Source organism: Crinia signifera, chromosome 1 (assembly GCF_055691185.1).
Source record: "Crinia signifera chromosome 1, ASM5569118v1, whole genome shotgun sequence".
NCBI classification, from domain to species: Eukaryota; Metazoa; Chordata; class Amphibia; order Anura; family Myobatrachidae; genus Crinia; species Crinia signifera.
In genome coordinates this window covers 152458585-152485087 of record NC_139217.1, presented here as the reverse complement: position 1 = coordinate 152485087, position 26503 = coordinate 152458585, and the positions used below count along the sequence as shown (strand labels likewise).

At 40.9% G+C, this 26503-nt stretch overlaps 1 protein-coding gene across 7 annotated transcripts in view; it reads left to right on the top strand.

Moving 5' to 3' along the window:
- ANKRD17 (ankyrin repeat domain 17) overlaps positions 1-26503 on the top strand; it is a 117151-nt gene that overhangs the window by 34400 nt on the left and 56248 nt on the right. For 6 of the 7 annotated variants that reach the window (XR_014471456.1, XM_083174730.1, XM_083174711.1 and 3 more), the window contains exons 3-14: positions 481-637; positions 3160-3307; positions 3630-3777; positions 6084-6317; positions 9416-9510; positions 11813-12050; positions 19488-19679; positions 20769-20878; positions 20967-21054; positions 23446-23573; positions 23832-23975; positions 24152-24254. Coding sequence is in view for 6 of the 7 variants with exons in the window: in XM_083174730.1 (XP_083030856.1) it covers positions 481-637; positions 3160-3307; positions 3630-3777; positions 6084-6317; positions 9416-9510; positions 11813-12050; positions 19488-19679; positions 20769-20878; positions 20967-21054; positions 23446-23573; positions 23832-23975; positions 24152-24254 (1785 nt within the window). In the remaining variant the exon portion in view is untranslated. The remainder of the gene's footprint in view (positions 1-480; positions 638-3159; positions 3308-3629; positions 3778-6083; positions 6318-9415; positions 9511-11812; positions 12051-19487; positions 19680-20768; positions 20879-20966; positions 21055-23445; positions 23574-23831; positions 23976-24151; positions 24255-26503) is intronic. The other variant, XM_083174721.1, reaches the window with a different exon arrangement.

Genomic DNA, 26503 nt, shown 5'->3' with positions numbered 1-26503 from the left:
TTAGTATAAAAAACAAAATGTATGATTCAGTGGCAGACTCAAAAACAATATATGTACTTAATTTGGCAGAAATACAGATCGATTTGACATTTTTGTCAATGTGGCATATGTTAGAATCGTACTACCTGCGTTTATATGCAGCTGCATCCATTGTTTGTGCCCACATTGAAAACTTCACAATTAAATTGTCCATTTTCAGATGTCTTTGCATGCCCTAGGTCAACCTAATAAAATTAGAATGTGTTGAATATTGGGTCCTTTTTTTGTGTTTGCTGCATTTTATGTTGCTATTCTGTTCTAAGCAGATTTCTGTCCAGCATGTGAAGTATTCATTGCCAGCCAGTAACCTCTGAGCTCAGCTGTATCTGCTAGTTTTGCATGGACTGCACTAACCGTAGGCTATTTCCCTTATTTTTGTTTGATTTTTATTTATTTTTTTACCTTCACCTACTAATTGGCTTGGCGATTTGTGCTAACAAGGAATTGGTAAATTATCCACTGCTGATGGTAAAGCGTTCGCAGATCCTGAGGTGCTTCGCAGATTGACGTCCTCTGTCAGCTGTGCGTTGGATGAAGCTGCTGCTGCACTTACAAGAATGAGAGCTGAGAGCACCTCAAATGCAGGGCAGACGGACAAGTAAGTAGCTGAAATAACATTGTTAAGTTCTGTGTAGAGTTAATATGCTTATTTGTAGAATTATTTTCCTGGTTTGAAATTTTATGGGGAAAAAAAATTGTAGTATTAAGTCAGATCTGGGCACCACCCAAGTCAATAAAATGAACATGCATCATGATATCACATGAAACAGGATAATGTTAATTTTCTCAAAAACTGGGTTTAATTGATAATAAAGATGAGCAGGTTTGGATTTACTCGGATCTCAAAGCGGGATCTTATTGGCTATCCAAAACATAGAAACATAGAATTTGACGGCAGATAAGAACCACTTGGCCCATCTAGTCTGCCCCTTTTTTAAACATGTTACCTGAAACAATATTTGATCCTTATTTTTTGTAAAATCAATATGCCTATCCCAAGCATGTTTAAATTGCTCAACTGTATTAACCTCTACTACCTCTGATAAGAGTCCACTTGTCCTTGTGTTCTGCTGCTCCTCTTCCTGTGAAGAATGTCTCCCACCTGTACCTTGTTAAAACCCTTGATATATTTGAAAGTTTCTATCATGTTCCCCCTTTCCCTTCTCTGCTCTAAACTATACATATTAAGATCTTTAAGTCTCTTTCCTGGTACGTTTTGTGATGTAGGCCATGCACCATTTTAGTTGCTCTTCTTTGTACAGTCTCTAATGTATTTATATCCTTCTGGAGATATGGCCTTCAGAACTGAACACAGTACTCTAGATGAGGTCTTACCAATGACCTATACAGTGGCATTATTCTTTCTACTGCTGATACCTCTCCCTATGCAACCAAGCATCTGACTTGCCTTCTTCATTGCTTTGTTACATTGCCCACCTTCCTGTAAGTCCCCTAAATAGTGACACCTAGACCCCTCTCTTCCTCAGTAGTCCTCCATTATAGTGCCATTTATACTATTTATTATTTATTTATTAACAGTTTCTTATATAGCGCATACATATTTGGCAGCGCTTTTACAGAGTATAGTTGAACATTCACATCAGTCCCTGCTCCAGTGGAATTTACAATCTATAATCCACATGTAGACGCACACAGACATTCTAGGGTTCATTTTTTTAAGAGCCAATTAACCTACCAGTATATTTTTGTAATGTGGAAGGAAACTGAAGTACCCAGAGGAAACCCACGCAAGTACGGGGAGAATATACAAACTCCACACAGTTAGTACCATGGTGGGAATTGAACACATGACCTCGGTGCTGTGAGGCAGTAATGATAACCATTACACCATCCATACTGCCCCACTATATATTTATTCTTTGGATTTTTGAGATCCAAGTGCATGATTTTGCATTTTTAGGCATTAACCTGTAGTTGCCATGCTCTTGACCATTCCTCTAAAACACGTGACTGCCGATAGCCAATCGGAAGAATCAGAAAATGCGAAAAAAAGGCGATCAGACCCGAGTAAAACCGAACCCGCTCATCTTTAGTTTTTAATCCAATAGGGAAAACACATGTTTTAAAGGCCATCTTGGCTTACTGCTTAGACCACTGGTGCTCAAAGTCCATTTGCAGGACCTCAAACAAGTCATATTTTCAATTTGCTGGCACACAGGTGTCTTAATTACTCACTGACCCATTTTAGTAGATCCACTCTATAGGTGGTGCTAATTATTTCACTTGTGATTATGTGAGACCTGGAATACATGAACTGGTTGAGATCATGAGAGTTAACTTTGAGGACCTGTAGCATAGACCACCTATGTGAAGATTTTATGGTTACAGGTTATATAATTTTATATTGACATTCATGTGGTACCCATCATAGCTAATTAGCGATGGGATGTGAAACTGTGTAAATACAAAATCCCCAATAACACACTTGCATGAAAACCAGTGTTGCCACTCTTCCAAACAAGACTCAGGTCTACAAATACCCTTTTATAGGGGAATAGTGTGTTGTGAACATGTATGTAATTGGCATTTATTTGGTGTGTGTGCCTAGATAGAATCTCATTTACTTACAAAGCAGGTCTTTGGCTTTTTACAAATGCCTTAAGGTGCCCATACACGTTCGATCCTGCCGCTGCGATGTGTGCTATGAGATACACGCTCCCGCGGCATCTCATCGCACAGTACAAAAAGTACCTTTTTGTACTGTCTTTTTATCGCATTGCATTGCATGCGATGCTATTTACGCTCAAAACGCATGGCAGGATTGGAACGTGTATGGGGCACCTTATCTCTTATGTCAGTACTTATTTAATTCAATACTTTTTTAGGCTTGTGTAAGCACCAGAGAAAAATTACATCATTTATGTACATAAACTATGAAGTGAATTCTATATAAAATGTACTCGGATGTTGAAGTCTGTAGAAGACACTCAGAATAGGTTATTATATGAAAGATGCGCTTGGTTTTCTGGTTGAAGGTAATAAATATAATTACAGCATACAGAACTTCAAATCGAGTTAATACTGTAATCTCCTCTGAAACTTTTTATCCTCGGTAGTGTTTGATTTTCATAGAATAATCAACTGTTTTTGCCTTCACAGCCGCAGTTTAGCAGAAGCTTGCTCTGAAGGAGATGTGAACGCCGTAAGGAAATTACTAATTGAAGGTCGCAGTGTTAATGAGCACACAGAGGAAGGGGAATCCCTCCTTTGCCTTGCCTGTTCTGCTGGATATTACGAACTTGCACAGGTTAGAATAAATATTTTCATAGTTTGTTTTAGATTGATCTTTGACAGCAGGTGCACAGATGTGACACACAAGCCATTCCTATTTGCAACTTTTTTGTTCTATGTACCTTGGAGAAGGATTTCTATGGAAACCGTTTTCTTATGGCTATTACACTTGATGCATTTTGAAGCTCAAATGTTAAATAGCCAAGTACAGCTATTTATATGAATTTAGACTTATTTTCTAATATTCTTTTCACCGTGGACAAATAACCTCTATTATGACCGTAATAGCTATTAAGTTTACTAAATAATAAACCCCCCCCTTTTTTTTTCTTCTAAAGGTTCTTTTAGCTATGCATGCTAATGTTGAAGATCGAGGTATAAAAGGAGACATTACGCCTTTGATGGCTGCTGCTAATGGGGGGCATGTTGAAATTGTGAAGCTGCTACTAGCGCACGATGCTGATGTGAACTCCCAGTCATCCACAGGTTGGTTTGGTTTGCATGTCTAGCTGTATGATTCTATTTATTATGGATTTTAAGGTGCGGTTTATTTTTTTTCCACCAGGGTTTTTTTTTTATTTAACTTATGGTTTTGTACATTGAAATGTGTGTGTGTGTGTGTGTGTGTGTGTGTGTGTGTGTGTAAGTCCATACGAATAACACGGCACTCACATGGTCCTGTTCTCACATTGATTAACGTCAGACACTGTGGTGACTTTTGCAATGTTTCAGGTACTTTTATTCCCCATCTTCAGGCATAGTGACATAAACAATACATGTGGGTACTGACCTTATATTCCCTTCTCTCCTCACTGAGTACGCCCGATCATCAACTCCACCCCTAACACAGACAATTCAGTAACTGTGAAAGCCCAGACTTGATTAACTGCCTTACACACAGCTGGGTCATGTAGAGAACCCAGTGTCCACAGTGGGACAGTCTTCCCAAACATACAAAAAAACATGAAAAACTAAACAAAAACACATATAGCTAGAAAAGCAGCATGAAGTGTGGAGCAAACAAGTCAAGCATACTGTATATGGATACTAATGTGACAAAATAAATTAAATTTGTATAAAACAGATATTGTTAGCAGGTGAAACCTATACGGCTTTTAGACAGCAAGAAAATATATAACGTGTCAAAGCTTAACCAAAGCAGAAGAGACATGTCACAAACCACTGTGCGGTTTTAAAAATATCAAATATAAACGTTTAAATTCAAGTGCTCATTCAATCCCCTAGGTTTAATTGTATCCACGTAGCCTCGCATCTCAGTAACCTTTTAGGTCTGTCCCCTCCACGTCCATCATCCGGCACATGATCAATAATCATATGATGGAAATTGGACATGTTATGCCTCTTTTCCAAAAACGGTTTTGCAATCGGTGGTTCTGCGCCTTTACCGTACAATGCTGCTTTTATTGCAGAACTATGGAGGGCCATGTGTTCCTTAAAGGTGTGGAAGGTTTTCCCCACGTAGCTAGGTCCGCAAGGACACTTAAATAACCATCAAACGAACTTGAGCAGGTAAGGTTGTGGTGTATTTCGTACTTGTGACCCATATGTGGGTGAAAAAAACACTTTACCTGTAATCATGTGACTACAAGTCACACACCCCACACATTTATAACACCCGTTAGCTTTAAATTTCACTCCCTCCTTCAAGGTTAATTGTTTTGTTACTCAGTGTGGACAATCCAGTCCTTAATATTCTTGCCACGTTTGAAACCATGTCTGAAGTTTGTGTGTTTTTAAACTCATTTTGTACCACTGGCCATAATGCTTTACTCACTTTTCTTATAGTGCTACTAGCTGTGTTATATTTGTGTCCCCAATTCAGTGATGGCGTGTCCTCTTTGATGTGTGATCTTTAAGTGTTTCAACTGGCGGTATGGCATCTACCTTCCCTCTTGATTCACTAAGTGAATTCCGAATATACCCCCTTTCTACAAACCGCATGGTCATGCTGGCAAGGGTGGAATTCAAAGTATTTGCATCACTGGTGATGCGCTTAGCTGGCAACAATTGAGAGATAGGCAAAACTTTTCTTATGGAAGAGGGGTGGACACTATCTGCCCTGAAGACAGTGTTTCTGTGTCCTTTACGTATAAGCTTGTGCAGATCTTGTTGTCTACCTTGCTAATCTTGACATCCAAATTAATTTCTTCCAAGCTCATGTTAGTGAACTTTATGGGAAAGTCAGCGTTTGGAAGTCACCATGGGACCCACCCCAAAACAGAATGTCATCAATGTACTCTATCTACGAAAGAAAACCATGTGGTCAACAAATTAATAAAAAAACCTGTATCAGGACCGCAATGATGCATGCTGGTAGTGATCCACAGCATCTAACCCTTCCCTCTGGGGTATGCTGGTGTATAAACTGTATATGTCCATACACCACTGGGAATCTCACCCAATTCATGCGAGTCTCACCGCCTGCACGCATGGCTGTAAAAAATTATCTAGATATATTATGTGTTTTTTAACAGTTTAACATGTGTTTTTGTATGTGTGGGAGGACTGTCCCACTGTGGATGCCGGGTTCTCTACACTCCTGATCTAGCTGTGTGTAAGGCAGTTAAGTGTGGGCTTTCACAGTTACTGAATGGTCTTTGCGAGAACAGGACCATGTAAGTGCCGTGTTGTTCCTATGGACTGTATGTATTTTTTACACATGCACTGCGGCAATTGATACAAATCGGGACAATATTTTTTATTTATATTTTTTGTATAGAACATTTTCATGTATGTTTTTTTATTTATTTTTTCTCCCCCCTCCAAACCAGGAAACACAGCACTTACATATGCTTGTGCTGGTGGTTATGTAGATGTTGTAAAAGTGCTGCTGGAATCCGGTGCTAGTATTGAGGACCACAATGAGAATGGTCACACGCCACTTATGGAGGCAGGGAGTGCTGGACATGTGGAAGTGGCCAGGGTCCTTCTGGAGAATGGAGCAGGAATCAATACTCATTCCAATGAATTTAAAGAGAGTGCACTTACTTTGGCCTGCTATAAAGGTAATTTTTATTATAATTTTTTTTAATAGTAGTCAATTATGCTAGCATCCTATAAGCCTGACCTGTGGATATTTATGTGAGGTCCAGCTATACTTATGTGGATTTGCTCTTAAAAGCTGTATTCTAATACATGTACACTATTATATATTCAGAATTAGATCAGATTAAGGTTAGCCTCCCCATTAATTGTATCCATCTGCATCATTTTATGGGTACCAAAGGTTTTGGGGCCCTTTATGAGAATATTAAATAAGTTTATCTTGCATTCTGCTGCACATTACAGTTAGAAACAAATTTGATAATCAAGATTGGATATTAAAAGTTTACGAGCACTGTAATGTAATCTATGGACCTATCCCAAAGAATAGATATCTAACAGTGTGGGACATCTTGGATCATATGGCTCCACATCTGGGCCAAAATGCAGTTACACTGGCTTGTGGGCTGGAAGCTTGTTTGAGTATTAAAAGATTACTGAGGTGTTCAATGTTTGCCGGTGTTTCAGGTAATCAGAAATATTGTCATTCATCTTTTTAATGCCATGCAGATTAGACTTTTTAAATGTCTAATCTGCATTGTCGAAAAAAGGCCACTGGATTGTTGAATCTGCAGCAGGTTTTGACACTCTGCAGTCAGTTCCGACTGTCAGAACGTTTCCGGCAGTCGGAAGAATGAATACAGACTGTCGACTTGGCCGGCATTTCCAACTTGATTTGAAACGCCTCTAAATGTTTTGCTTGACTATTGTAAGGGGTTAGGTAGAGTCAATTGAGGAAGTAAAAGCCTTCCTACAATAAATTCTTTAACAAGGAAAAGAATACCACAGTGTGTACAGCTAAATAAACACATGTAAATAATGAGGGTAAAGTACAGCAAAGGGAGGAAATGGAGGCTAGTATAAGATGGGACAGATAGACTTAAGTGAGAATTTAGATGCTTTTTTATATTGTATTTTGACAGTCTGGTTAAGGTTGGTAAGTACAAGGAAATGCCATGGCTGATGACCTTTGGGATATCTGTGCAGTATTCTGGTTATGAATCTCCTACTCCTGTAAGACGTTTGGGTGTAGATGTGAATATTGAGAGCTAGAGGTTCTTTTTAAGTGGAGGAGTAAGTAGCTTTTGTTTGGTGAACAGATGGAGTATGTGATGTGAGAGGACATCAGACTTGGATATACCTTGTGACTAAGCCCCATTTATTTGAGTGTGGTAGTTCGGGTGCACAGAAACAAATGAATTACCTCCGTGGTCTACTCTACCTTGTCCCTTATTTATGTGTGTTATGCGATGAAGCTTTACAAGGATTCACATTACTTTTCAGTGTGATCCTTGACCTATGTGAAACGTATAAAAGAGTGACTAGAACCACTTGATCAAGACATGTAGCTAGGGTGTGATTTAAGATATGGACTGCTATCTCAGGACTGCTGATTATTGTAAAAAAAAAAGGGAAAGTTGTTGAATCTTTGTGTTCGATGTTTTGTGAAATTAGAGGGGGAAAAAGGTGAAAGTTTTTTAAGGAGCTTGCATGTAGTCAAATATTATGGCTGAGATTAAATAATCCAAAACCGAATAGTAGAATATTTTTTTTTTTTCAGAAGCCACTACGTTGTGGGCTCGTGTAACAGACTGCGAGTTTCTGGCTGTGTTGGAGTGTCGGCAAGTCTGCACGTATTTTGAAAATGGTGACCAACCTGGTTATGCCTTGTTTATGATCACGGTTGTCAAAATATGAGCAGAGACACTGGAATTCCCACACAGCCTTGCAGTCTATTTGGAAAAGATGACTGAGCAGATTAAAAAGATTAGTGGATGAGTTGGTATTAATATCGGAAGATATATATATATATATATATATGTTTTGAGGCATGGTGAGGGTATTAAAAAATAGTCGTTTGGAGACATACTAAGGGTATTGGAAGATACTGTTGTTTGGAGGCATGGTGAGGATATTGGAAAAAAAGTTTGCAAGCAATGAGCTGGATATTAGAAATGTTCAAGGAATTGCTACAGCATGGATTAGAGGTAGAGTTCAACCCACCACTTTGTCTGCTTCCAGGCCTAAAGGTATGGATGACAAGGAGATTATAATAACGCTGTGGGCTCTTATGGGGTAAGCTATGTTTGTTGTTGCCCAAAGCTTATATTAGAGGAAGAGATTGGTCATAGTTTACTGTAGTAACAAACTACATACATTACATAGTGTATATTTAAAGGATTTCAAAAAGGGTAGGTGACAGGTCATAGGTTTAGAGATTAACCGAATTTCAGTAATGTGCATAGCTGCAATAAATATTATTTCTGGCTTTAATAAGGGTGAGGTAGAGGAGATGTCTAAGATTTAAAATATCTGAATTTGTATTAACAAGTTAAGAATATTGTGGAAAATGAAGAGAATTATAAAGTTCATGAATGTGTAAGTCTGAAGGGCCAATTAGGAGGTGTGCTGTAGTGTTAGGAGTGAAGGATGTTCAATTCGAAGGAGACTTTTGAGGGTGCTAAGCATTTAAAAAATTGCTTAAAACTATCAATTTCAAAGTAAGTATTAAATTTTGTTTTTAAATTGCACGCTACATTATCCAGTGCAGTCAGATTTAGGATACATCGGATGCAAATTGTTGCCTGTGGTCACCAGATGTGAGCTATTTCATTAAAGTTAGACCACTGATCACCCGCGGGAGCCTAAAACTGAATAGTGTTATGCTGATAAGTATTTTAGGAGATTTATCCAGTGACCACTAGCTCCCATATTTCTGCATCATTTAGTCACTTGCTAAATGTTAAGAATAACCGTGCGAGATTTAGTCAAGAATGGTTTCACGCTAATGGTGCCCACACATGGTACTATTCTTGGATGCGTTATGAACTTTGTAGTTCAAAACTTATCGCTTGTAGTTCAAATCAGTGTTTCTTTTGGCTTATGATGCGATGCGCACTTCAGCGTGGTTTATATCGCATGCCAAAAAGTATGTGCAGGCAGTACTTTTTGTACTAAATCGCATCTAGTTCAAATCTCATTCTGTTTTTGTTCCATTTTAGGCTGATACGGTCATATAGGATGTGTTTTTTGTTTTCAATTTATTTTTTATCCACAATAGGGCATTTGGAAATGGTAAGATTCTTGTTGGAGGCAGGGGCGGACCAGGAACATAAAACAGATGAGATGCACACTGCCTTAATGGAAGCTTGTATGGTAAGAAGCCTTTTTTTTTTTTCTTTTTGTATAATCCAGTAATCCCCTTCAGTGAGGGAACTAGAAAATGTTGCTAGAGTACAGTATATTTTTTATTTACTCAGGTCTGAATGTTCTTATTTCAAGATCAGAAATTGTCTGTACAAATCGTTCTCTTAAAGCTTATGTTTGAGCCGAGGAAGTTAACCACTTTTTTTGTTCGTTAACTTAAACAGAATATCTAAAGCATACATAATAGTTTATTAGTACTTTCCATTGGTCAATGTTCGGTGTGGCCACTGCTAAGCAACCTATTTGTAGATGTGTTAGATGATTATAAATGCTTAAAATAAATAAAGCGAGGTACCCAAATGACTTGAAACACTGTTCGGCACTGCTAACTTTCTGGGCAAACAAGTGTCAGATCTCGGCAAACAGGCTGGATGTGTAGCTTAAGCTTTCACGTCGGTATCAATTGGATTTTCGCTGTCCTGACAAACCTATATACTACATGAAACTTTTTGTTTTTTGCCTTTAATTGTTCATCACTTCAGTGTGGTATTCAAAAAGTAAAAAAAAATGGAAAGGTAAACAGGGTGAAAGTACAGCAAATACTTAGGGTCAAGTCAACCTGGATGGCCTTTACAGAGGGTTTCAGATTTAGCTTGGCAAGATTACTGGTATTGGGGTACAGATCTGTGCAATTCAGTAAGGTACAATAAGTGATTTTCTACAAATGGTAAATTATAGTAGACAACCATGAAAAGATATACCATTGACTGAATTTCCATAGCTGTCTTTGTGCTATAAATATGTTAGGGGTCCATCTAACTAAAGTAGGAGTATGTGGTGACCTATTTATAGTCTTAGGTTTATTTCTCAGATGGGTTATATTAAAGTGTAAATCCTCTAAATGCAGTATTTAGGGATATTTCAGTGATGAGCACTAACTACAAATCATTATATTCATTATATAAAATGTCTTAGGACGAACCTAAGAGAACTTCTGCACTATCTCGCCCTAAATTTTCTTAGGTTTGCCGAAGGACTCTTCTGAATGTTGAAGAACATCAGGGTTAAGTAGTAAATGGATAACGAAACCCACTTGAACTAATTGGGGAAGAGATGTTCTATGTGTGTATCACCAGGGTTCATGTAATAAACTAAGAACATCTATATTTAACTATCTAGTATGGTGCTTTTACCTATTGTAATTGCTGCAATGGATTATTTTTTAAGAAAGGGTGTATAATCCCTGGACTAATTTGCTTGCGAAGCTGCAGGCAGGGGGGAGGAGAATTTTGTTTTTGTAATTTTTTTTTTTTTTTTTTTCAATTTCATGCTTGCCGGGAATGCAGAGGGGGGAGAGCGCCTATCCTGCCTGGTGCTTCCCTTCTCTGCAGGCTCTGGTATAACAGTTCCTTCTGTTCCTTCTGAAGGCACTGCGGAACGTTTTTAGTTGTGTAGTATGTTGGCTTTTTTCCCCTCCTATTGAAGTAAATGAAAAAAAAAAACCCTCCTTTTAGAATTTATTTTTTTTTTTTTCTGATTATATACGAAATATATATTTTCTTACCTATACAGTTTCATTTCTGGTTTGATTCTACTTCATGAAGCCCTAGTTACATCGCCATCTTTTAGGCCGATAACGCTAGGAGCACGCTCCCGCAACCACCCATGTACTGGTCGCTGGTAGCAGGAGCAAGTATTGAGTTGTCAGGAAAAATCCTTTGGTCGCTGATAAAAAAAAAAAAAAAACTGTACACTGTGATATGGTCGCTGAGTGAAAATAAGCCAAAATCGCTCAGCGACCAAATTACATAGTGTGTTCACACCTTGAGAATGATAGTTATCCTGTGGTGTTTTTCCATTGTCTTTAATTAGTGAAGATTGCTTCAAAAGTATACTACCAGCTATCTAGCTTCTCAATTAAAGTACATTTCTTTCCGACAACACTTAAAGCAGTATTCCTGGTTGCAGGTTTAATTATTATAGATCTGATCCTCTTATTTTGCTAAGCCATGTACTCAAGGGAGAGCAACAGAGGTTTGGTTGAAGAGAGCAATATATACAATTATAGAGCTCCAAAAAATGGCTCAAGTCTGGTAGTGGTTTAAAGGTCTTGTTTTGTAAATCACACACATTCACAGCCAGTTTGATATTTGAGTTATTGACTTCAGGTTTTGCATTTATGAAGTAAACACACTTTTCTACATTTATAGAGAAGCAAAGATCTTTGCGACTTGTTCAAGTCTTCACATTCTTCATGTAAAACTTGCAGTATTATATTCTTTCTTTTGATAATCTGTTTGTGGTCTTATAGGATGGCCATGTGGAGGTTGCACGGCTGCTTCTTGATAGTGGAGCCCAAGTGAACATGCCTGCTGACTCATTTGAGTCCCCACTGACTCTTGCGGCTTGTGGTGGGCATGTAGAGCTGGCAGCTTTACTCATAGAGCGAGGTGCTAACCTGGAGGAGGTGAATGATGAAGGCTACACCCCACTAATGGAAGCGGCACGAGAAGGGCATGAAGAAATGGTTGCATTATTGCTTGGACAAGGTAAGCATTTATTGCTGGTTTTCCAAATTCCTACATTAAAAATGTATGCAAAATTTGGATCTTTTTTTATGTTAAATAATGTCTCTTTGTTCCAGTGTTGAACAGTGCTAGATATTTTGTTTAGCATCCTATTGGACAATGCTATTCTTTTCGTTCCCCAAAATGTTGAGCTATTAAAGACATATTTAGTTGTCATAACCTAAAGAGTCTGCATGCCGCTTGTTGGCTTTCATATAAAACAATTTCCTTTACCAAGTACGATCATCCTGGCCACCTAAAGTCCAATCTGCATGTTTCACAGTTTCTCCACATACTGAGGAATAACTGACTGATGTGGCTTAGATGCAGATCAGTGACTGTTGGGCTCACTTTTAAAGAATGTGGCTTTAAGACCTCGGTAATTAAGAGGAGTCTCTCCAAGGCAAGGAAAATGAAAACCTTAATACATAAGCTTGTCAGTACAGGCTTGGATATTGATTAGCATGTCCTAAGTACAAAAAGTGATCCCAGTCTGAGACCGGTGCAGAGATTCATAAAGAAAAACTGGCATACTCTTTCTAGTGATGTGGTTTTCAAGAAGTTGGTTGACGCTCCACCGTCCATGGATGTAACCTTAATAACTATTTACTCAAGCTAAACATTCCATTGAAAGATTTGCATGAGCGGATGTGGCTAATGCAACAACATGATTACTACAAAAGCTTTGGTTGCACTACCCGTTGTGCTATGGTGACTGGAAAGCTCTTCAACCACACCTGCAAAATTGAAAGAAAATTTACATTTGTCATTGTTTGACTTGTCAAATGTATTTCATCATATACTATGTAATCTGCCCTTGTGTGTTAATGTATATTGGAAAGAATATCTGGAGATTCCGTGAGTGGATGTCCTAACATTGCACTTTTATTCGATTGGTATAGAATACTGGAGTAACAGACAAGCCAGTGGCCTTAGAGTTTTGGCACAATGACATCAGATTTCTTCCTTTACGCAATATGATTATAGATTGGATACCTCCTCCTGTAAGAGGTGGGGACCAGAGTCTTATACTGCTGAAAAAGAAAGATGGATATATTATTTGGACATTATAGCCCCTAAAGGGGTGAGGGCTAGATTATCTAAGCTTCAAAAGTGATAAAATGGAGAGTGTAAAACAAATGGAAGGGGGCTGAAGTGCTGCCTCTACATGTGCCGTTTGTAATAAGTATAGGAGATGAGGTTTGGTGTGAAGTAACGATATTTATTTGATTAAAGGTGTATCATATACAGTGTAAGGGGGTGCCAAAAGTCTTTGTAGTATCACTCCACTGTTGCACCCGTCTGTCTGTAAATGCGAAGAGCCGCGAGGGGAATAAGGGCATCAGCAAAACCCCTTTATACCATAACCCCAATTGGGGTTATGTCTCTTAGCAAATATCAGTGGCAGTCCTGGGGCTTGTGATATTGGTCAGTCTAGCACTATGTGCTTCAGTATGGCTTCCTGTGGAAGGTATGCAGTGGGTGGATGCGGGGATAAGCGAAGAGCGACGTCCCACTAACTCGCTTCTTACCCTGTCAGCGTGGGTGCCGATGTGGCGGTCCGTGCTCCTGCCGTCTAACTCTGGTGCCTGACTTCGCTGTGGGCGCCGCAGTGCTTGGTTCGGGAGTCTGGTCCTTGAAATCAGTTTGTCCTCGGGGAGTGCTACAGCCGCAGCGTTCTACTCGCGGCTTGTGCTTCTCAGTCTGTTATAGACTCTGCTCAATGAGCAGAGTCTATAACAGACTGAGAAGCACAAGCATTTTCCTTGAAAAAAGGCCTAACCGGCCGAAACGCATTGGCCACCTATCACATCACCACAAGCACCGTACACCAACCATCACCGGCATTGTCTCCTCCAGCGTGAGTAGAGCGCACTGGCACTGTGGTGACGTCACTCCGGGTGTCACTGTTGGTCTCGCGAGACCTGAGACCCGGAAGTCTCGTCTAAACAAGTGCCTGTGCAGCCAGGTATCGTTAACAGCAAGCCGGGAGTAGAACGCTGTGGCTGCAGCACTCCCCAAGGACAAACTGATTTCAAGGATCAGACTGTGCTTTAGATATTTATTTCTCCTTCATCTACTAGGTGTCACTGGAGTTACACTGGGGAATAGAAGGCGACCGCAGGGAGCATGGGCACTTTAAATATAAAATTAGTGTGACCAACTCCTCCCCTTCTACTTCTTAGATTGTGCCCGCAAGGGAGCAGGTCACACTTGTGCTCACTCCAATGCATTTTTATAATTTATCTGAAAGCTGCAAGTTTTTACATTTGAGGACAGGCAGACAGTTGCTGCTACTGGGACAGATTCTCTAAGCTTCAAAAGTGATAAAATGGAAAGTGAAAATGAAAAAACACAGTCTGTGACAAGGCAGGTAGGAGCTGATTGGCTGGCTGTTTATCACTCTCCATTTTATCACTCTTGAAGCTTATGTAGGGTACACACCAGGACGATCAGTGTCTCATCCGACCCGCTCACGGTGACGCAGGGGGCACGACCCGCTCACGATGTGCACCGTGAGCGGGTCCGATCCGATGGCGACCCGCACCCGGCTGTATGGTCGTCATTGAGATCCTACCTGCAGCAGGTAGGATCTCAATAACGACCGACCGACCCGCGGGACCGCGCATCGGATCGGTATCGGTCCACACCAGGTCAGAAAAGGGCCCAATCAGCACACAATCTACATCCAATTGATCGGAATTGGATCTAGATTGTGGGGATCGGGCCCTAGTCGTCCTGGTGTGTACCCAGCATTAGAGAATCTGTGGTTTGTGGCCGGCACCCTGGCTGCAGAGACCACCGTCTCTGGAGATGAAACGGGCGCCGCTCACTAAGACGCGCACACTGCGTTCCTCCCCCAGCCAAACCGCCGACGGCAGCGCTGCAGCTTGGTGAGTATACCCTGCATCGCTGTTAGCAGCGGAGGTCAGGGCACAAAACGGTGGCTAAGCAGAGGATTTCTATTTAAATCTGCCACCGCGGAGAAAGAGCTGCCGGGCGGGGGGTGGAGTTACTGCACAGTGCTCCTAGCATCCCCGGCTATCCCCAGCGTTACAGGGTGCCTACGGCGGTTATTTTCTCTATACTTGGCACCGCTGGACACGCTGCTGGAGGCTCTGTTATACTGCACACTCTCTCAAGGCTACAAGTTACAACATTCCTACTCTCCATCCTGCTACAGCTCTACCCGGTCTGTGAGTTAGTGGAGGTTTAGAGCTAGGTAAAGACAGTTGGGCTGTGTTAACATATAGGGCTATAGCGCTCCCTGTATCTATATACCATAGCGCTGTTTAGACCATGTGGCAGCTTCTCTTTCACTGTCTCTCCCATCCAGTGTTTCTATCTGGATCTTCTATACCTACTCTCCCTTGGGTGTGTGATAGTGTGTAGACCTTGTCTGTGTGCCTTATAATTGTTATACCATGGCAGGGGATTGCATGTAAAAAGTGTAATTCTAAATTTACACCAACCTCAGAGGGGATGTTACTTTGTAATAAATGCTCTGTCACCCCACTCTGACACGGCCCCCAGTAGAGACCCATTTCTGGGCTACACCGCTCAGATGTTATCTCATGTTTATCTTCTGAGCTTCTGAAGGGGTGTGCACACGGAGAACTTTTAACAGGAGATTTTGACTAGATAGTCAAAATCTCCTAGAAGGTTAGCCAAAATCTCCCTATTTTTCTCCTGCTTAGTCAATATTGTCTAGCAGAAATTGCTTAGCATAGATTGACTGTGCAGGCAAGGCAATTTTGACTAGATCAGACTATCATTGCTTAGACAAAATCACTTCGTCAAAATCTCCAGTGCATCTAGCCAAAATCTCTCCCAAAATTGCTTAGTCAAAATTTCCCTGTGTGTACACCCCTTGAGTCTCAAAAAGATGGGGAGACATCTAGAAGGCAACTGAGTGATTTAGCCTCTGTGGTTCAAAGCCTCACTAGTGCCTTGGCTCCAGGGCAATCTGAATCTCGCCCTTCCTCTTCAAACCACCCCCTTTTTTGCAAAGGAAGAGTGCCCCTCCACAAAATGTGGATAGAGGATTTAATCAACTTGGTCAAAGTTGCTTGTAATGTGAAGGACGGAGTGGATACTCCTGCCCAACCCTCCCTTTTTGGAAAAAAGCAAAAACAATCATCCAAACCCCTCCCCCCCTTTGGTGGACTTATCGGTGTCACGGCTGTCTAAAAAGACTGTCCTCCCAATTCCTGGGGCCACCGCCCTTAAGGACATCTCTGACCGCAAGTTAGTTAGTATGCTGGGTAAATAAGGCCATAGGGGTGTGTGCCTCACAAATCTCAACTGAGATACGTGAGGGTTCGGACCCTGCTACTGTCATTCAACTGTCAGAGCAGATTCAGACGCATCAACATTTTTGATGGAGGCATCATCAGACATTTGTATAGTTGCAGCTAGCATTTCTGCGCTATCTGTATCTGCTTATAGAGCCCTTTGGCTGCACCAATGGCAGATGGACGCTGAGTCTAAAAGAGTAGCAGAGGCCTTGGCATTGATTGAGGAGGTTCTGTTAGGCCACGAGCTGGATAAATGGATATTGCAGGCAACAGGAGGTAAGTCTTCCTTCCTTCTTTCCTTCAGCAGCACCGCCTCCTTTTCATAGGACCACACAGGTTCCTTATTTTGGTCCTTTCACCCTTCAAACAGATTTAGGGGTCATTCCATAGGTGGTGCCCCATCACACTGAGGTTCCAGAGGTCACGGCAGAGGTGCCTCTACAACCACACTGGACACCAAGACCACCAAGCCCACAACATGACGGTCTTCCTTCCCATCTGGGGTACCCCAGGGTGGGAGCTCGACTAAGGAACTTCAGTCACGTCTGGCTCCAGTCCTGTCAGGACTCATGGGTAAGGGATATCGTGGCCTAGGCTAGAAGATTAATTTCAGTCTATCTTCCCCCAAACAGGTTTTTTAAGACAGGTCTGCCGATTCCTCCAGAAAAGGGGCAACTGTTATTGGCAGCCATTACCAAATTGAAGAACACAGGAGTGATGGTTCCAGTTTCTGCAGAAGGGCATACCCAGGGCTACTACTCCAGTCTTTTTCTCGTGCCAAAGCCGGACGGCTCGGTATACCCCATTCTAAAATGAAAGGATTTGAACCCATACCTGCAAGTGGTCAAAGTAAAAATGGAGTCCCTGCAGTCGGTGATACAGGGGTTGGAAAAGGGATAGTTCCTGGTATCAATCGATTTATCAAGAATGCGTACCTACACACTCCCTTATCTGGCTTCCTCACAAGCGTTCCTTCGGGTCGCGGTGAAGGATCACCACTGGCAGTTCCATGCACTATTATTTGGCCTCATATCAGCAGCTTTTTTCACCAAGGTTATGGCAGTGATGATGGAGGTTCTCCACACTCAAGGTGTGACGATCATACCTTATTTGGACAACCATCTGCTGAAGAGTCTTTCTCGAGAAACCCTGTTGGAGAACATTTTTCTCACTCATGTCCCACGGGTGGATCCTCAACTTCGAGAAGTCGCAGCTTCAACCAGCTTGTCTTTTATTTTTAGGGATGATCCTGGACACGGTCCAGGTGATGGTCTTTTTACCAACCGACAAGATCCAATCCCTACAGGCCTTGGTCAGGCTAGTTCTGCCTCAGACAGGTGTTTGTATTTTTGCACAAAGCTCCTGGGGAAGATGGTCACCTTCGAGGCGATCCAGTATGGGCGTCTGTTTCAACTGTCTCTTCATCAATGGTTGGGATCTCGCTTTCACCTGCAGCAGATTGTGACCCTTTCCCCCTTGAACTCGTCTGTCCTTACTTTGGTAGCTCAACACCACCAATCTCCAGAAGGGAATAAGGTTTGCGATTTGTGATTGGACCCTGCTCACCACAGACACCAGTCTCCGCGGTTGGGGAGCGGTCACCTTGGAACACCAGTTCCAGAGGTTACAGACCAGACAGGAGAGTCTTCTCTCTATCAACGTTCTGGAACTATGAGCTGTCTATTACACCCTTCTCCAGGCGAAACGTCTTCTTCAGGGCAAGGCCATCTGCATCCAGTCTGACAACTCCACAGCCGTGGCGTATATCAACAAGCAGGGAGGCACCCGAAGTTGCGCGGCCATGAAGGAGGTCAGCAGAATCCTGCTTTGGGCACAGACTCACGCTCTAGCCCTGTCGGTCATTTTTATACCCGGAGTAGAAAACTGGGAGGCAGACTTTCTCAGTCGGCAGAGATTTCAGAGGTTGCTGCACTGAATGTAAAAAATATATTTTTAAACAAGATTTTTTTAAATTATTAGGTTTATTTACTATGATCTAACCAATTAAATAAGCATGCCTATTTGCTAAAAAAACATGACCTACAGATATAGCATAAAAATTACATATAATAAAATGACAAAATCATGAAAAATGGTGGAGTTTTTTTGTATAGTCACCCTTGACCTCAGTCCTATTGATGTCCAATAGGTATCAGTCCTGCTACTGTTGGAAGGCCTTTTTAAATAGATGGAATTTGGGTAGGTGGATTGCCAAAGAATTGCTGATGAGGTGGCTTGCCTCCGGTAAGATGGTAGTTCGCTGTATGGTGGCAGCAGGCTGGATGATACCGATCTTCCTTGGCCAGTGGATGAAGGTTGGCAGGATGATATCCACAGTGTTTAAATATAGCAGGTATCGTTGTATTTCATCCGCATTATTGTTCCCAGGAAGAAGCAGGATAAATAGACCAAGGTCTAAGGGTGTATCTAGGAGTCTGCATCAAAGTACCTGCACTTTCTAGGTGGACCATTCATCAGGCCTATGTCACCTCTTCTCAGACACCTCCTGCTTGCATTACAGCGCATTCAACCAGATCGGTGGGTCCCTCTTGGGCGGCTGTCCAAGGGGTCTCGCTCCAGCAACTCTCTCGAGCTGCTACATGGTCGGGCATTAAAACTTTGTTAGGTTTTACAGATTTGATACCTTTGCGGCTTCATTGTTTGGCCGCACGGTTCTCAGTGCTCACCCGGGTTGGAGGCTCTGGAACATCCCAGTGACACCTAGTGGATGAAGGAGAAAGAGGGATTTTGTACTTATCGTAAATCCTTTTCTCCGAGTCCACAGGTGTCACTGGACGCCGGCCTCAGCGCTGTTCTCTACTTAGCCCTAGGACAAGTTGCCCGTCAGGGTAGTTACCTTGAAGTTTTCCCTGTTACGGTTACGACGGTATATTATGATGTTACATTGGGCCTTATTCTAGTCCACTATTAGAGGCAAATTCCTTCTGAAGTGGACAAAACCAGGTGGGGCAGATATAACATGATCTGTCACAATTGCTTGTTTAAATCGCAGATGCCTTAATAAAATGTCACTAATGCCAAAATAACTGTATTCCTTTTGATTGACATGGTTTGATCATTGTTAAAATGTGTTATAACCCCCACTTTTCTTGTTCTTCAGGTGCAAACATCAATGCTCAGACAGAGGAGACCCAAGAGACCGCACTCACACTGGCCTGTTGTGGAGGTTTTCTGGAGGTAGCAGACTTCCTGATTAAAGCTGGAGCAGATATAGAACTAGGGTGCTCCACTCCATTGATGGAAGCTGCACAAGAGGGTCACTTGGAGCTGGTCAAATACCTGCTTGCAGCTGGTATGTATTGCATTTGGTGTTTAGTGCAAAGCTTTGGGTTGTAAAATATATATCCATGATTTGGATTTCTGTGGTCTTCATACCGTTGCATTACATATTTTAGAATGTTGTGTTATATATTCACTTTAAACTGGACACCTGTTTGGGCCTGTTGGAAACAAAAAGTAGTTTTCAGTAAGTAGAGTGTAACATAAATATTCATTACCAAGCCTGTAGCATAGCTTGTGTGCCTTGCTACTAAATAATTAATCTCCGTTGGTGTTATACTGGCCACACATCAGACAAACTTTCCTCCAACCATCCAACTAGTTGCTTGGATGGAATAAAAATATGGTACTGGATGGGAGCAAATGTAATATTTACTTCAGAAATATGCTCCCAACATCTGGAAAGGACAAAAACTGTCGCTCAGTTGAACCTGTTTGAGTTAAACAAATTTGACTGAATGTTTTTGTCCATTTTTCAGGGTTTGTGAGCACATTTCTGATTGTCCTTACAATGATTGTACCATATTTTTATTCCATCCAAGCAACTAGTTGTATGTTTGGCAGAAAGTTGGTCTAATGTTTGGCCAGCATTACTCTTTCCTAAAAATTTAAATACATATTTTCGTGTCGGTGTTGTCTAGCTAATTGATTTTGTTCATGCATTGAAAAAGGAGTTGTGTTCACTTATTACATGATGAGTGCAGTATACTAATAATAATCAGTGTATTGGCGTCATCCTTATCGCATGAAAAAACATATGCAAACCTTCCATGGTTTCTCAATGTCCTTCTGACCTCATTGGCTAGCAAACAATGGGCTGGCTGTAAATTGGTTGATGCGCACAGAAGGAATATTCTGATCCAGACTGAAATTTGGTATTCTATGAGCTGTGTGGTCTGACAACCCTACATAAAGTAAAGTTTTTACATTTTAGCTAGTATAAATATCTTGTTTTTTTTAAATAAAATTGTTTATTCATTTTGAGGAGTTTAATTTGTTGTCCTACACAACTATGAGTATACCTTAATATTCTCAGTATGGTTTTGTTTGTTTGACACGGTTTGCTAGGCAATACATAATGTCAATGGTTTTCTTCCTGCAGGCGCTAATGTGCATGCAACAACTGCAACAGGTGATACCGCCCTAACGTACGCATGTGAGAATGGGCATACTGATGTTGCAGATGTACTGCTTCAGGCTGGTGCAGACTTGGTGAGCTAATAATTCCACTTAAATCCAATTAAACAATTCTCTCCTCTTCCACAAACATGATTTTTTTTTTTTTTTTATATATATAAAGGAACATGAGTCTGAAGGAGGGAGGACCCCTTTAATGAAAGCTGCAAGAGCTGGTCATGTCTGTACTGTTCAGTTCCTCATTAGTAAAGGTATGTTGACATGGTTGAGAACCTCATAGTTTATTTAGCATCTCTTGACAGAATAACAACAAGTTGTTAGTGTGGTGTAGTGTTTTGGGTACTTTCAAATTTCCCTCCAAAAATCTCACTCCTCCCCCTCTAATCTCTAATACAAAAAGCACTAAAGCTAGACTTACTGTGCATGCCTGCTGCTAGCATCCATTCTTTTTAGTCTGTTTTATTTTACTTTTCAGGCCAAGTTTCCAATCCTCTAGGCTAGTATTTTCACAGCATGTTGGCTGCAGGATGCTTGGAGAAGGATGCTGGTGGAAGGTTCTTATCCAGCACCACTTGGCAGGCTTTCCTCAAAAAGGCAATCCTGTCGTCAGTCACTCAGCCTACTTAGGGGGGTATTCAGTTTGGGGTCACGGCTGTTGAACTGGCTCGACAGCCATGCCCCTGTCCCGTTCTCGTCAGCTTGCCCGAGAAATCGCAGATGGGATTCAATGTCCCGCCTGCCACGGGGCAAGAAGGGGGCGTGGCCAAGAATCATCGAGCTCGGTAATTCCCGGCCGTTCTCGGCAGAACAAGCCCGACTGCTTGCGAAGTCGGGCTCGTTCTGCGAGATCCCTTGCTCGATGCTGTTGAAGAAGACTGCATTGACTAGCTCCTGGTGGCCATCTTCCCGGATGGGAGATGCTCGCCGGTGATTAAATATCCTCCTTAATGTGAATGTGGGTTCTATTTTTACATTCTATTGCATGGGTTTTACAGCTTGCACTAGTGTGTATGTCCGCACCTCAGCTTTCCAACCGATCTCCTCTTGTCACTCCTGTTACAGCTGTGTCTGGGAAGGAACATTGTTAATAATATTTTATTTGCTCCAGGTGACCAGTCAGTGCGGATGCTCTGTTCAGCCTAAGAGGTTGTATTTCCTTTTAAAATGGGTTGAATCTGGCCCTTCGCCTTTCCTCTCACAGGTTTTGCCCTTCTCTATCTTGTTGAAGGTGATTGGCTGTCTTTCCTGAGGAACAGACCTTTCCTCAGGACATCCTTTGTGTTCAGTTGCTATATTTCCCAGCTGTCCCTCTGTTTGATCTGAACTTGGAGGCTCTACAAAAGGCACCTTTTGAGCCTGCTGAATCAGTGGGATTGAGGTTCCCCACTTTTAAATGTAGTGTTCCTCCTGGCAATTGCAGTGGCCAGATGTCTTTTGATTTTGCTGCTTTTTCTTTTGTCGGTTTCCATTCAGACAGGGTGATTTTTGGAGCATGTGTGTGTGTGTTCCATTCTTTTAGGATATACCTGGAGTATCTGTGCGTAGCAGCGACCTCATTCTGTGACCACCATAACAAATTGTTTACATTTTCATACTTTTGGTACATGGGATGCCACATTTTGGCATTTGCATGCGGCCTTGCCATATAATACCCTGCTCCCTCTTTTTGTGAAATCCTACATGTAATGTCATATGTACTACTTTCTGATTTTTGGGGGTGTTCAATTGGTGCCTTTTTTTTTTTTACCTTGCTGGATTTTTCAATTAGTTGATAAATCGGCAAGGGCATTGCATAGGGCAAATACAATTTGCAATAAAAAAATGGCTCCTCAGAGAATTTTTTTTCCATTCCACTGGTCTCCAAGTTCCTTAGCTCATACAATGCCCATTCTCCAGTTATTATGTGCATCTTGTCTGGCAAGGCATGTCTGTTGGCTTCATGGTTTTCTATTTTACCTTTTTAGATTTTTATGGTTTACACATTATGCTGTTTGCCTGTGCCATTTTGGCCATGCTTGGCTTTTCTTTTGAAACATACCCTACCTCTTAGAGACTGTTTAGGAATGTTTGTAGTTCCAGTGTCCATTTTGGATGAAAGAAAAAGTATGGGATTTTTTTTTTTTTTCCTTTTAAACTATTTTCCCTAAATCCACTTGGAGAACCAGAATAATGTGTTTATTTGCTTGGTTGTGCCAGTTCTCACTGGAGAGCATTGCTCTCTTGGTCTGTACTCCTGGTTCCGTCCTCAGACTTTGTTAGAAAAGTACAGTCTTCTTGCTGTCCTCACGTGAAACATGTGTTTTGAGCTTTTTGTAGGTAAATTGAAACGTACCCAAGGTAATTTCATTGTCAAAGAAAATAATTTTATATACATACTTACAGTATGTGACATGTTAAAATATTTCTGCGTCATGCAATTTAACCTTTACATTATTTAATTAGAAATGGGTATCCAAAACCACAATTCATTTACATTCTTAGATTTTTTTTATTTTTATGCTTGGTTAGTTTCAGATCGTAACCAATTAAATGCTCTTCAGTTCTTACATTCTTTATTCTGGATTAAATACATTTATGAATAAGGAAATTGTTGACTTACCGAAAGTTTAAGGTGTTTTTTTTTCTTTCTTTTTTTTTCTTAGGTGCAAATGTAAATCGCACAACGCTGAACAATGACCATACAGTGCTTTCTCTTGCTTGTGCTGGAGGACATCTGGCTGTGGTAGAGCTGCTGTTGGCTCATGGAGCTGATCCTACGCACAGGTTAAAGGTATAAAGCCCATCACTTCCATTTAATAGAATAGTTAATAAAGTTCAGCCATGCTTAATTAAAACTGTATCAAGTGATTTAACAATGAGTAGTGTTTTCACATAATATTCAACATATTTTGGTAAAGAAGTGTACGCTTTGCCTTTTTGTTACACCAAATAAGTATCCAGAATTATGAAACATCGCTTACTCTTTTGAGTCAAGTCTCTTTTTTTTTTTTTTTGCTTTAAACTTAATTTTTTTTTTTTCTTTGTTCAGGATGGTTCCACAATGCTAATCGAAGCTGCCAAAGGAGGTCACACAAGTGTGGTTTGCTACCTTTTGGATTATCCCAATAACCTTCTCTCTGCTCCCCCGCCTGATGTTACACAGTTCACTCCTCCGTCCCATGACCTGAATCGGGTAATCTTTTCTTTTAGTTTTTTATAGTGATCCTGATTGGTTGTGTATGTATGGTTTTTCTTCAGCGAACGGACCTTCATGTGGATAGTTAATTGCGGATAAATTACTGACTATTTAAACTAATGCCCAGTGTTAAATGACATATACGTAAAAAGCCTTTTTTTTTTTTTTTTTAGGCTCCTCGGGTACCAATGCAGGCACTGCCAATGGTTGTCCCTCCCCAGGAACCAGATAAACCCCCTGCAAATGTTGCTACAAACCTTCCCATCAGAACTAAAGGTCAGTTTCTGCTTTTTGGGCTTTATTGTATTGCTTTGCTGTGATCTTCAATCTGGCAGCATTAGCGATTCTAGATAAAGTACCTTTTTGTAAATGATTATATTCGGTAAGTGAATTCTTCAGTGTGGCTTGTCTGCTGCCCTTACCTGTGTTGTTACTAAGTCGCTAAGTGATAAGACCATAACCAGAATTAATTTTCTTTCCTATTTGGAACAAATTGAAGTGATAATGGAGGAAAGCATCTTTCTGAATAAATCCATTTTGGAACACTAGTAACGACAGAGGTGTATTCCAGTAGCGCAATCTGCCACTGAATTACAATGTGTCGAATTGTAGAGTTTTGGTTTAAACAAATTACATCCAACTCTATAGAAACTATGTAGTATTTTCTCAGTAAGTATTGTATTTACTTGTGCTTTCACCCTGCCGGGGATAACCATATATCATGAATTTGGTTATGTCCTCTATTCTAATAGTAAGGAAAGTGCAGAAACCATTTTTGTAAGGCAGTTAAGAGAAAATGGAGAGAAAAATGGGCGATGAATATAATGAATTGTAATGTTACAGATTTGCGCAGTATTTCCAGCTTCTCTCCTTAGAACATGGGAAATGTTAGTATTGTGTAATGTAGCCATTTCAATTGTTTGCTGTGTCCTCTGCATTGAAATGCATTTAGTCTGTTAACTGCTACAACTTTGTTTTTATCCTTTAATGATAGCATGTAAACCTCCTCATAGGAAATACCTTTTTCGGGTATGGGTCATAAGGTCCACACACCTCAGGTCGACATGCATTGGGTCGACCACTAAAGGTCGCCATGGGCTTAGGTTGACAAAAGCATTGGGTTGACATGAGGCAGTCAAAAGTTCGACCTGGGTTTCTCAAAAAAAAAAAATTTGTCCCAACATGGGCACCGTGTCAGTGTACTGCGTACGCTCACTATGCTTCGGGCTCGGTGCCTCGCAACTCGGCACCCTATTTTATTCTCCCTCCACACCCTAGTGAATGGTAGAGCATGAAATAACGCCTGTCTGCTCCACAAAGGTGAAAGACCCATGTCGACCTTTTGACAGTCGACCTTGCCCATGTCAACCTTCAGTGATCGACCAATGCATGTTGACCTTAGGTGTGTCGACCTGACAACCGTATACCCTTTCGTCAGCCACCTTTATTTTCCTGGTTTCCTCCTTACCCTCTAATACTACTGTAGTAATGTAGTCCACTTTGTACTCCTCAGCAGTGTGTTTCTAATGCTCCTTCCTTTTTCAGGTACCTTTGTGACTTTCCATTGTGTGCCATTATGTTCCTTTTGTAATATGTGAGCGGACTTTAGGTGGTGGTTTTCTAGTTTCCACTTCTCTTAAAACCGCAATACCAGCTTTATATCATTGTCTGCTAGAAGGGACAAAAACAAACCTCTATCTCATTGTGTGTGCTGGTGAGATAGTCAGAAGTTGTAGGTTTGCCTAATTTTTTACTTTTTTTTTTCTAAATAAATGGGTTTGTGTTGTGATGCACCTATTACAGCCTTTCATGGATCCACCACAATTTATCATTGGGCTGAGGCTGCTTTGAAAAGTACAGCCTGAATGGCTTTTTACTCGGTACATTGAACACCTGCTTAACTTGCAGTATGACACTGGCGGGTCTAGGCATCTCCCAAACGTGCCTGTCCCCTTTACAGGACAGGGTGCTAAAAATGTGTAACTTTCATTTATACAGAGCATGTGGTGACTAGATTTTAATTATTTTACAAAATAACCATTCTTGAAAGATTAAAAGTGGCAACAATGTCCGCCTCAAGAGGGAGAGGGAAAATTAAAGTTTGCAAATGCTTTTATCTTTTAATAATTTCCTGAAGATTTTATGTTGTCTTATACCAATAGAGAATTCAATGCACACATGGCTTCAAATGTCATCATTTTGTTTCCATGTTTTAGCATGAATTAGTGATGCGTTATTTCCCTTTTAGACACTACTTGTATGCTGGTATTGCTGTTCAAGGGATATTTTTTATTTACACCTATAGTGTATTTTCCAAAGTTTTCTTTCACTTTTTAAGTGTAACTATTTTATTTATCCTACCCTTTTTTATTTGTTAGTTTATATACAGTATTTTTCATTTAAAACAGAGTAGTTCTTTCTTTCTGGTCAATATGGTCATTTGTTAGACAAAAAAAAAGCTATCATGAAGTCCTATCCCTTCCGTTACCAACTATCTTTAACAGTTGTTTTAACACTGGTAAGAA